At 47.2% G+C, this 13214-nt stretch overlaps 1 protein-coding gene across 1 annotated transcript; it reads left to right on the top strand.

Moving 5' to 3' along the window:
- Window positions 1-2447: 2447 nt before the first annotated feature.
- Window positions 2448-9859, top strand: LOC124409234 (toll-like receptor Tollo). Its single transcript, XM_046886728.1, has 2 exons — window positions 2448-2470; window positions 5438-9859. The coding sequence occupies exon 2, from the start codon at window positions 5633-5635 to the stop codon at window positions 9581-9583; it is 3951 nt and encodes a 1316-aa protein (XP_046742684.1). The 5' UTR covers window positions 2448-2470; window positions 5438-5632; the 3' UTR covers window positions 9584-9859.
- Window positions 9860-13214: the final 3355 nt, after the last annotated feature.

Genomic DNA, 13214 nt, shown 5'->3' with positions numbered 1-13214 from the left:
TACAGAATGTCATTCGAGATTGTCTACAGGGGCGTGACAAGGTATTTAGGGTCCCCACTCGAAGGACGCAAATTGGGCCCCTTGGGTAAATAATGAAACATATTTTTCTGAAGAATACATTTGAAAATACGGTAGGTATACGAAAACAACAGAGCAAAAAAGATCACGATTATGAATTCGAATGTAATATTACGACTACATTTTTTAACCCCTGCTTGAAGGCTCTCGTACCCCAGGGCACCGGGGCATTGCCAGCCTAGTTTCGCCCCTGATTGCCTATAATGGTATCGCAGAATATTTTCAAAATTTCATTCCGTTTTGTGTAACGCGTATATTGTTGCAAGAAGTATACCTAATATGTGACAAACTGCAGTCTGGATTAACATCAATTTTCCATGATGGCAGTTTTCGGCTGCGAGTTTTAATAAAATATGGCTAAATCGCAAATTAAAATTAAATTCCTAGGATAATGTATTTCGATTGTGAGTATAACTTATGCAGAACGAATCTATTCTTGTGTCTGATTCCTATATAATCACCCATACATAATAGCGAGGACATACATATAATATAAACGACTGCAGTGCAATCTCATACAATATACAAGAATACAAGTCTTACTCATATGCATAATTAAAACGCAACCCCTCCTCCACCCTCCAAATCCACCTATCGCAGCGAATTTATCTCAAGCTCTGACGTATTTTTCAAAGTTAAATTACAAATTATGAAACAACCAGCCTTCGTTAACCACCACGATAAATTCATTCGCTTCAATATCCAATACCACAAATATCGTCTAAGAAATTCTTTTCCTCTCCTTCAGATCATCTCGCGCGTGCAAACGAAGAAGCAAAAAAAGGAGAAAAAAAAAAAAAAAAAAAAAACTTGAGAACACCTACAGTATACCTGCACTTTTTACAAACGATCACGTGGTCAACACTTCCTGCAGCTGCTCCGCAAAAGAAGGAACGACGTAGCTGCTCCATCGCTTCGACGCGTGTCGTCGAGGAGTTAACCGCGGCGATGAGTATTCAACAGCTTAACGACGACGATGGAACCATGGAGGGGGGCAAGGGCAGCCGCTTCAAGGCTCCGCCCGTCGCCGGCCTCCACCTACACACGTCTGCTGCGCGCCTCACGTATGTGGGGGGCGTCGTGGGTTTGGAGGGGGGAGAGAGGAGGGAGAGGGGGTGTATCCCCCCCGCGTCGCGACGGCGGCGCGCCTTTGGCGCCGCGGTTCAGCCTCATGTTGTCCTGATACTAGCGCGGTGTTTCCGATGACCGTGGAACGCGGTTCTCCCGATGCGTTTCCTCGGGAAGACCCTCCGCGCATCTCGAGGAGGGATATGAGGTAGTATAGATAGATATTACGAAATCCGATCGAGAGACTCGTTGCAGCGGTTCTCTCGTCGCGTTTCGAATCGCGGAATGAATGAATTACCTACCTACTTGCGGAGCGGCTTCTGTTATACCGATTGCTGTGTCTCTGCTGCTTTCTTTACCTCTCTTCAAGTTTTCGAGCAAGAATCGAGCAGCGGATGGCGCGTTGTGGTTTTCCTGCAAGCAAGGATATTTCAGCGTTGAAATTTAGCTACCACGCGGAAATTATTTCCGCAATTCTAATTCACTGTGCAGAGAATATAATGAATTTGTAAACGAAAGACCGCGCATCCAGCTAATTGTACTTCGTGCGAAATGATGAAAAAATCGTTGTAATTTCAAATTAAACCACGGTACACCCCTTATATTATTATCATCGTTATTATTATATTATATTATATTGTTATAAGAGCGTATAAGTTGAACGGGCTGCGCAGCAGTAAATCAATTTATAATACGCAGGGCCTGCGATGTTCTCGTTACTTCGTTAAAGGCGAAGACACGGAAGAAGAGGACGGAGGTATGAGAATAAAAAAGATAAAAAACAAACACGCATTTTTCCCGCAATGATTTATGAATCGAGGAAGAGACGCGGCTAATTCGTAACTCGGAAAAAATTTCAAACTTAATAGCTTCTGCACGAAGAGAATGGAAATTTTAAAAGCGTACGTATATAGCTATAGACATACATATCCAATGTGAAAGGTGAAAAGAAAATGCGAAAAGCGATCCGAATGTCGGGGGTGAAATTCTGGATAAACTCGCTCAAGGGAACACGTGCATATATATCGTACCATTCACACTCGTTACACAAACCTGACAAAACCGAGAGACGGAAGACGGGGTTCGGTTCTTACCGCAGGTCTAGCTGCTAGTCCTTTACCAGCAGCGCTCTTTCCCGACGCTAGCGTTACGCGGCGAGCATCGCGACGCTGGAAGTGGCGTCGAGACGATCGGCGTCGCCCGCGCAGCTCGTTAATTTGCCAATGTTTCGCCCTCTGCACGCCGACGCCGGACTAACCACTGACAAATTATTCGACCATACGGCAGGGCTGAAGAGAGAGAGAGAGAGAGAGAGAGAGAGCGAGTGCCAGGGGTTGCGAGGGGGGGTGAAAGGGAGGATGAAGTACGTTCGGGCCGGTCGACGAGACGATGAAAAAGCGAATTTATGTCGACAACTCGTAAACATGTAATTAAACGCGATACAGCTAGCTCGCATCTGCACACCCTGCGGTGGATTTCACCCGGCAGCATTGCTCTGCTCTGCTTTAGGTACCTGTGTCATGCGTTATATACCTACATACATATATATATATATATATATATATATATATATACACACGTATACATAGACGTATACGTGCCAGCCTGGAATTCAATGAAGTGGCAATTGGTGCTGCCGAGACTGTCTTCTCCCGCCTCGTCTCGTCTCGTTTCGTTTCGCTTCGTTCGGAAGCTGGCGTGCATCTGTGTGCGAATCGAGATGCATGCACACACCTGTAACAGTTATACCCGGCCGAATTACTCTCGCGGCTCGTTGCATACCAGACCGCGTGGCTCGCAATTAATTCGTTGCCCGGTCTTCGATCAAGCAGATTTATGTACACCGATCGACTACCCGAACAGCTTGTGTAAACGAGCCATCAGCGATACGCGCTCGGAATAATGCGTGCGTGTGTGTGTGATGCTGTATTGATGCGGAAGACATTTCTCAGGAGTTAACATGCAGCGCGAAACGTTCGCATTATTTATCACTTGCACTTTAACATTCTGACTGATTCGATATTCGATAAAATGATATGCCTATACACAGTGGGCTGCCTAGATTTCTTGACTTTCGTGTTTTTACTGATTTTCAACATTTTTTTTACTTTTTTGAGACATGTGATGTTCTTATATTGACATTCGTTTAGGATAGGTGCAGATTGGTGCATGCATCGGACGATATTCTTACTTTATTTAGACGTATAAACTATTTTAAAAATGAAAAGTGTAACATGGGTGGGTTATCTCAATTGATAAACTGGTTTTATACGCTTTGACAACCCCATAGATAAATCACCAACGAAAGTTCGTGATAATTAATGGCTCAGCTGTAAATGATTCGGCAAAAGAAATATCGGTCGTGCTAAGAATGACTTGGAAATATAACACTGTGAAATAAGTTTAGCATCAAAATAAACTCTAACATATGATTCAGTATATTGTAAAAATATAAGGTATCAGAATATACCATAATTTATTGTTTCTATGAACAAGTGACGAGATATGAACTGAACTACGAAGTCGAAAAAAATACGACCTGTTCAGGTCCCAATACATTATATACGACTTTAAATGTTTTAATTTTTTATTTCACTTGTTTCACATCGCGAAAAATCAAAAATATGTATCGTCTTTGTCGAGGCGATTTAGATCTACTGATATTACAGAATTTGACAATGAATCATAAAAAAAAAAAGAGAAATACTTTCAAAAATACCTAATTTTATTCTATTACAATATTTATTTATAAGGCGGTTAGTGAAGATCATTTGCAATTATTGCGATTATTCGCACATAGAACACATATGTGTTAGTAGATTTTCGGGTGTACATATATGCATTCCCACGAGGCTCAATTGGCAGAAGAACTTTTGGTACTTTGTGCAGTTTTCGAGAAGTTATACAGTAGTTGTTACCTCCTGATACAGATGGCACTACTCGTCTGAAGTTTGGTCAGACTGAGGACGGTTTCGTCGTTAAACCGATTGTACCTGTGCTGCGGACATTCGTGCACAAAGCCGAGGTATCTACGACATTATAATAATTTTTCAGCACTCCGCAAAGGTTACTAATTAATTATTACGAATCTCACGCAAACAAGCAATGCAATTCTCAGCGGATCGTTGATGCGAATTGCATGCATCTGTATCTACTCTACATCTGAACATAAAATGAAGATAGAGTAGTCGGCATTCGCGGTAAATCGATGTAATTAAATTATGAATTGCATCCACAGTTCGTATCAATTTTACCGCTGCTGAGACAAAAGCTTTACCGTCCAATCAACGTAAATGTCAGATTTTACTACAGGCATACGTATATCTGCATCGGAAATCACAATTGGATAACAATATTATAACATGTGGAATCTGCATACATGATGAATACGTACAGGATATCGAACAAGCTTCGTTACAAATTTTCCCGACTTTCTAAGATTCTTTAAGACACAACGGAATTATGCTTTCTTGTAACACGATATAATTGGGTATTTTTTTAAACACTGATATTCGAATCTAGCGCCACACTAAAAAGATCTTCCAGGTGCATCTTTTACCGTTTCCTCAAAATATCGGATCGATAATTCGCTGATTGAAAATTAAAATTGAAATCTCTCGCATCTATGGCTCAAACAACATAATACATGAAGTATGAATCGTACTGATGAAAATTGCAATAATCGAAATAATCAATTTCATCGTTCCCGAGTAAAAATGGATTTTTCTTGGAATTTTCACGAATCAATTCATCCCGATTCATCATTTTCTCTTGGTATTCCAGGTGTTCCACTTGCAATTAAAACAAAATGCCTCGATTGTTCCTCGATTTACCTGTTTCCGAATTCACTTTTCTGTGAATCCTAGGCCTCGAGGATCATAGTCCGAACTCTGATTTCCAATAAAACCATATCCCGTAGATCGGCAGCCAAGCCTTGTTCCAAGGAAAGGGGGTTCGAGGAGGTGGAGGGACGGCGGCCGGTTGTGTGGAGGGGATATTGAGGGTGAGGAGGGGAATTTGGTGGGGAGGATCACGCCGACAGACACGCAGGGCACGGAGCAAGCAACTCCGCTCGAGCCGCAGAGTAAGTCAGTCGCGCTCCGAGGTCCGAAGGAGAGAGCAGTTCGGCTCTCCGGCAACCGTGAAACCGCACGCGGGCATTTTCCGTAATCGTAGAGAGTGTAGTTAGATTTGCCAAACTGGCGAGATTCCGCGTTGCACGATGAAATGAAATTTTCTATGTAAAAAGTAAAGAATAAAAATCAAGCGAAACGAAAGAGTGCAACGAGAGTTGACGTATATAAAAATCAGTTTCGGAAATTGATAATCTCGCATGACAAGTGGTGGTGCGTCGTTGGCCGCCGAGTGAAGTGTGACTATGAGTGCGTGACGATAAAACCGTTTGGAATAGTAGTGTCAGCCGGCGCGGCGTGCAGGGTGAGTGCGCGGAACAACGAAGGAAGCCGCAGGAAAAGGATCGGCGAGGATGACTCGCTGCCTCTTCGCCGCCTCCGTCGGCCTGGCGGTGGTCGGCTTCCTCCTCGTCGGCGCGGCGGCACGGAGTATAACGACGCTGGAGGCCCCGCGGGGCTGCGAGTGGCGCAAGGAAGGCGATGGCGAGGCCGAGGGCGATACCGAGGCGCTGCTCTGCCGTCTTAGGACGATAGCCTCGGCGCCGGCACTGGTGGGCAACCTCTCCTCGATCCAGGCGGAGTCGGTGAGGTCGTTGGGCCTCGAGTGCAGCGACGTCCTCTTCTTCGAGAGCCAGCTTGACGGGCCGCACGGGTTCCTGGGGCCGCTGCCGCGGCTGCAGGAGCTGCGCGTCGAGTATTGCAAGATAAGACACCTGCCGGGCGGCGTCTTCGCCTCGATGCACTCGCTGCGGCGGCTCGCCCTCAGGACCCACAACAGCGATTGGTCCGCGATGACTCTCGAGCTCCACCGGGACGCGTTGCGCGGTCTTCCGGAGCTAAGACACCTCGACCTAGCCGAGAACAACATATGGATCCTACCAGCCGAGCTCCTCTGCCCCGTCCAGAGCCTCGCGAGCCTCAACGTGACGCGCAACAAGTTGCAGGACGTCATGTCCCTCGGGCTTTCCGAGTGGGCGACACCCTGCGCCCCGAACCTCGAGGTCCTGGACCTCAGCGGAAACGACCTCGGAGCTCTGCCCGATAGCGCTTTGAGCGGTCTGCGCAGTTTGACCGTTCTCAAGCTCCAGGACAACGTCATTGCGGCCGTTGGGGATCACGCGCTTACGGGACTCACGTCCCTTCAGTCCCTCAACGTCTCGAGCAACAAGCTCGTCGCCCTTCCTCCCGAGCTCTTCTCCAACAGCCGTGATCTACGGGAGCTCATTCTCAGCAACAACTCACTCGCCGTTCTCGCCCCCGGACTGCTCGAGGGACTCGATCAGCTGCAGTCCCTCGATCTTAGCTCGAACGAGCTCACCAGCCAGTGGGTTAATCGCGACACCTTCGCCAGACTCGTCAGGCTCGTTGTTCTCGACGTTTCGTTCAACTCCCTGACTCGCATCGACTCCCACGTCTTCGCCGACCTCTATAGTCTCCAGGTGCTCAAGCTCGAGCATAACGAAATCGACACCCTGACCGAGGGCTGCTTCGGATCGCTGAGAAATCTTCACTCCCTTACTCTTTCTCACAACAGAATCACACGCCTCGATCCTGTGCACACGGTCGGGCTGACCGCCCTGGGACAGCTCTTCCTCGACAGCAACAACCTCCGCGCTATTCACCCTCGGGCTTTCGTCAATCTGACCGACCTTCAGGACCTGTCCCTCAGCGGTAATTCGCTCAACGATATTCCCGACGCTGTGCGCGAGCTGAGAGCGCTCAAGACCCTCGACCTCGGCAACAACCACGTGTCGAGAATCGACAACGAGTCTTTCGCCGGGCTGGACCAGCTGTACGGTCTTCGTCTGGTCGACAACAAACTGGAGAACGTGTCTCGCGAGGCGTTCGCGTCCCTGCCGGCTCTCCAGGTCTTGAACCTCGCCAGCAACACGATAAGACACGTGGAGCAGAGCGCGTTCGCGAACAACCCGGTCCTCAGGGCTATCCGACTGGACGGTAACCAGCTGACGGAGATTCGCGGCGCGTTCACGAGCCTCTCGACCCTCGTGTGGCTAAACGTGTCGGATAACAAGCTGCTGTGGTTCGACTACAGCTACTTACCCTCGAGTCTCGAATGGCTCGACATGCACGCGAACCAGGTTAGCGAGCTGGGAAACTACTACATGGTCCGCAGCACTCTCCGTATAAAGATGCTCGACGCCAGCTACAACCTGATCACCGAGATATCCGACGCCAACGTGCCGGACAGCGTGGAAACCCTATTCCTCAACAACAACAAGATCCACAACGTAGCGCCGAAGACCTTCCTGCAGAAGACCTACCTCGAGAAGGTCGTCCTCTACGGCAACGAAATACGACACCTCGAGCGCAGCGCCCTTGGCCTTCAGCCCGTCCCGGGTGACCGGGAGTTACCGATGTTCTACATTGGCGACAATCCGATATTCTGCGACTGCAACATGGAGTGGCTGCCGGCCGTTAACGAGCTCGCCAGACAGCGGCAGCATCCCAGGATAATGGACCTCGACTCGGTCACCTGCGAGATGTCCCACGCCCGGGCGTCGCCTCGGCGACCTCTTCTCTCCCTAAAACCGAGGGACTTTTTGTGCCACTACGAGACCCACTGCTTCGCCCTCTGTCACTGCTGCGACTTCGATGCCTGCGACTGCGAGATGACATGCCCGGACAACTGTTCCTGCTACCACGACCACAGCTGGTCCAGCAACGTGGTCGACTGCTCGAACGCCGGGTACAACCACGTGCCGGAGAGGATACCGATGGACGCGACGGAGATTTACCTGGACGGTAACGAGCTCGGGGACCTTGGGAGTCACGTGTTCCTGGGAAAAAGGAGACTCGAGGTTCTCTACCTCAACAACAGCGGTATCGCGGCCCTCCACAATCGCACCTTCGTCGGCGCGGGCGCTCTGAAGGTTCTTCACTTGGAGGGCAACGCCCTCCGCGAGTTACGGGGCCACGAATTCGACCAGCTGGAACGAGTCGCCGAGCTCTATCTGGACCACAACGCCATAGCCACCGTGGGCAATGACACCTTCACCAAACTCAAAGGCCTGGAGGTTCTACGTCTGGACAACAACCGCATCGTCGACTTTCCCCCGTGGACGGCGCTCCCCGGCGCCGGATCTGGGGTCAGGGTGGCTCTCGAGGGTAACGCCTGGAGCTGCGAGTGTGCGAACGCCGCGCTCCTTCGCACCTGGCTCACCCAGCACCCGGGTGATTCGGAGAAGATGTACTGCCGGGACGGCGCCGAGACGATAGCTCAGGCCATGCAGCGCTGCGGTGATCCCGCTACGGAGGCGGTGAGCCGCGGGGCCCAGGACAGTCCGATATTGGGGGGAAATTTCGTTCCCCTACTGGCGGGTGCCCTGGTGGCGGTGATAGCCGTCTGCCTCTTCGTCGCCCTGGCCTTCGCCTTCCGTCAGGACGTCAGACTTTGGGCTCACGCGCGATACGGTCTAAGACTCGGCAAAGCTACACCGCCCCCGGACGAGGAACGGGATCGTCTTTTCGACGGTTACATAGTGTACAGCGGAAGGGACGAGGATTTCGTGTCGCGTTGCCTGGCGGCGGAACTGGAGCAGTCGGGGCTCGCGCTGTGCCTCCATTGGCGGGATCTTCCGCCGGCGAGGCCCCAGGAGGCCGTACCACCGGCCGCGGCTGCGGCGAGACGGATTATAATCGTGTTCTCGCCGGTCTTCCTGTCCGGGGAATGGCAGCATCCCGAATTCCGTTCGGCGTTACGGGCCGCCCTGGAGGGCATCAGACCCAGCTGCAGGCGGAGACGCGTCGTGATTCTGCTCGCGGCCGAGCCGCCGACCTGCGACCCGGAGCTCCAGCTGCTCCTGCAGACCTGCACGGTTATCGTATGGGGAGAGAAGCGGTTCTGGGAGAAGCTCCGCTTCGCCATGCCCGACTCGGAGAAACGGAGGGACGGGAAGAAGGTCGCCGGCGACAGGAACCGGGCCCCGGCTCGTTACACGGCCGCCCCGTCCGCGCCGTCCGCCGTTGATGCATGGTCGAAGCCGAACGGAAGCCTCGTCGTCCCCGTCCACGCCCCGACTCCGACCCCCACGCAGTCGACGTACGTCAGTTCGGCATCGAGCAGAACCGAGGACGAGGACAGCGGCGCCGAGCACCAGCACCACGGCGGCTACAGCGCCCTCCACACGAGCAACGCGAGGCCCCCTAGTCTATCCTCGCGGGGCAGCCATCTCTACAGCACGATACCCGAGCCCCCCGGGCCCAACGGCGTTGGGGGCCCAACGGCGACCGTCGCCATTCCCCCAGCCCCCGTTCCAACGAACCCCAGGACATACTTCGTCTAGCGTCACGGAAGGCGTGGATATAACGCGGGACATTTTCACGGATAACGCTCTTCGTCGTTTCGTATTGTACATCGTATGGTACTTATAGTGCGTGAGGTTAGTGCGATCGAGTTAAAAACGATCCGAGGGGGGGGAGTGGGGATCGATCGAAGAGATCTAACGCGAAAGAGAGAAACTCTACTGTTTAGCTGTGAGTATCGCTCGCACTTACCACACACCGTCATCTGTAACACCCCTCTCCCCCCTCCCTCCGCCCCTGACTAACATTTTTATTCCTACTAATTGATTAATTTTCGATTTATTTGTATTATAATAATGAATATACGTATATCAATATACGTTCTATTATAATTATAATGTATTATCAATCGGATAATATTATAGTCTCGACGAATCGATGTGTATATGAGACCTCGTTCCTACAGACTGCTGGCCTCCTTCGTAACGGGAGTGTCACTTAACGCTTACTAGGCTATAAGACCCTTTGTAAATAGTGTACTTATTCTTGTAAATATCACGCATACAATATGTATATATATATATATATTATATATACATGATATATATACATATGTATACATATATTTATACATATATGAAATTGAAATAATTGTATTATTATTAGATAAACGAAATACGTGTTATATATGACTAGGAATTTATTACTACATCATATGTATGTATGTATATATAGATATATACATTACACATATATTATATATATATATACACAATATCTCGAAAAATGGTTGTAAATACGCTCACGATCGATCATCTAACGCATTTTGTCGACATTATTATTATGATTATTACGATTATTACTATGATTACGATTATTATTATTATCATTATTACGATTAAATTAATAATTACTTAATAACAATTGCAGCGAAAAAAAAAAAATTACAACTTCGAAAATAAATACGTTTCTTTTGTAAAAAAAAATATCTCGATACCGCGTAGTTGCAGTTTTGGTTCACCCACCCCTCGGCCAGCCTTCGGCTGGATCGTTAATCCTCTTCACGAATTTCCCCTCCGGTCGAAGTCACATTCCTGAACGCGAGAGAGAGAGCGAGAGAGAGAGAGCTCTGTGTATAGTGAACACTCGTCCGCAGGTATATCCACTACGTGTGGAAGTATCCTCCAACACATACCTGGGCATAGTACGTATATCTATAGATAGTCGATAGACTAGACTAGACTATATAAAAGTTACAGGTCGTTTAGGACCCTTTCTTTGGAAACCCAATTGTGTGGAAATAGCCCGCACGGAGTCCACCAGTGGTTATTACCCCAGAGGAAGATTCGAAGTAATTTTCGTAATTTCATGATACAGAAGGTGTATACATATATATACGTATATGTATAGAGAGGTTGTTGGAGAGCATAGCTGAGCTCTGCACTTCGGAGTAACCGTGAGATAAGTTTTATTCATTGCCGTCCGCATTATTGTACGAACCGTCGAGATGCTGCAACGTCGATGGAGAAAGGAAAAAGTATAATAGACAAGAGTCGCGTCGCTGTTCACCTTCGGTTTACATCGCAATTTGATTTTTATTTGATTTGTGGAGGAAGGAAACGATGACTTAAATAATTTGACGGCAGAATTCTCGCTGCACCAGCACGTCGTACCTGATTCGTCGCTGCGAACTGCGAACAGGTAAAAATCGTCGAACGAGAGATGCGCTGCTGGATGGGAAACCTTTCTTTGAAATTTCAATGGTCTGCAGGAAACTGGCATTGAGCCCATCGGCAGGTCATTCCCAGATACGTCGAGCCGCAGAAAAGGTCGAAATAACCGTCACGTTGAAACCTAGGCCATAGATTCCCCGCTGCTGGAAAATTCTCATAGCTATTATTCTTTTTTCTTCTTTAAACTTAATTTATACAGAAAGTACACATTATTAAAATGGAAGGACGCAATTTGCTCTGAAAGTCTACTCAAGATGAAGAAGTTGTGACTGTACGAAGCTAAAGTTTGCTGTTTTTATTGTGTTTTGTCTGTTTTTTTTTCTTTTCTTGTCTCGTTTCTTTGGAAGAGAAGGTATTGCAATTGTTAAATACGGAACGAGACGGTAGAGAAAGAAAAACATATAAGAGAAATAAAGATGAAAATAAAAATAGTGGAGGCAGAGAGAAACCCAGCACGGGGAGGAATCTGTATAGCCCATTCAAAACGTTAGTCGGGTACTTTTTCCACTTCAAACTGGTTATAGTATTTTCGTTGGTGATTTCAAATTGAATTATACAATGATGTCGTTAAACTAAGTATTTTATTGCACGTAAATAAATATTATTACTGGCTATGGACTGTCGGTATAGGTATACATATACATGGCAGCAACAAAATGTGCCTGCAGCCATTCGGGAAGGAACGAAAAATTTTCTGAAAAGAAACTCGGTATTGTACAAGTCTGGAAATTCGATCAGACCTTCGAAGCGATTTCTGATTAGATACATGTACTTCAATAAGATGAATAAATATAGATGTAGAATTGGATACCGGGTACCCCCCCAGCAAATAAGTTCCGCGCAATAAATTCTGAACCAATATTGTCGATACGGTGAAAATTTTCCAACCCATAGTCTCGCGTTGTTATTCGACAAACGGGCAGGCGGGTATGATGGATGTGCGGCAAATTTAAAGTTAAAGTGTTTTTTTTTGCTCAAGTTTTTCCCCATCTAAATTCACTCCGATTATATTACGTATACAGTTGAGGCCTTATCAAAAAATAATTTAAAACTTTAATACAACGATTAAAAATCAGACTAATTTCCAGACTTGAAACTTGGTACAACGATCTTAATACGAATCATTATCACTTTGTGATAACGAACTACATAATAATACTCAAATCTAAATTTTCTCGGCAGTGATCTTCAAAGTAGAGTTTCACACCTATAGTCAGCCTGGAATCCATCATAAATTGAAACATGTCCGGTTTGGAATTCAACCAAGATACGTGAGGTCGTTCATAGACTTGGAATGCGAAGAGCCTCGATGTAAATAGGCCAAACATCGGAATACGTATGCGGCTTATAAACATTTCAGCTCGGCAAAATCCCTTCGCGTTAAGCGGAAGTAAACATTCTGATTCGGTAAATCTTCCTCCCTATCACACGGTTCGTCTATCGGTTTGTCTAGTATAAACATTTCGGGTTAGGGTAATTGTAAAGATGAACTATACGCCGTGATGACTGCAAATATTGAACGTACGTATAATCGACCATAGAGTTCGATTTGTGGACTTTTATAACTAATAGGTATACCCTGCTGAACGTGTTTTAGATATATCTAAATACCGTCGCGTCAGTGATTAACTTTTTACAAATTGATACGCACGTGGGTTTTCAGTTCGATGTATAATTCTCAGTAGAGTACTAAAATGCCCGCGTATAATGCGCATCAGGAGCGCGTATTACTGTTCCGGGAATCATTATCGGGACGTTTTTTTTTTTTATTTTGTCTCCTTATATACTCCATTCCGGACTCATAATAATTTCGATGCGTACTATATACCTATATGTTGTACAAAGGAGGTATCCAAGCTTCTCAGTAGAAGCGTATATTGAACGTATTATACTAATGAAAAGAGAAAAAAATCCCGAGTCCGAACTATAAGGTCCGCGT

The sequence above is a fragment of the Diprion similis genome, chromosome 8, assembly GCF_021155765.1.
Source record: "Diprion similis isolate iyDipSimi1 chromosome 8, iyDipSimi1.1, whole genome shotgun sequence".
In the NCBI taxonomy this organism is placed as follows: Eukaryota; Metazoa; Arthropoda; class Insecta; order Hymenoptera; family Diprionidae; genus Diprion; species Diprion similis.
The sequence above is the reverse complement of the archived record's forward strand: the minus strand, read 5'-3'. Positions and strand labels throughout refer to the sequence as shown.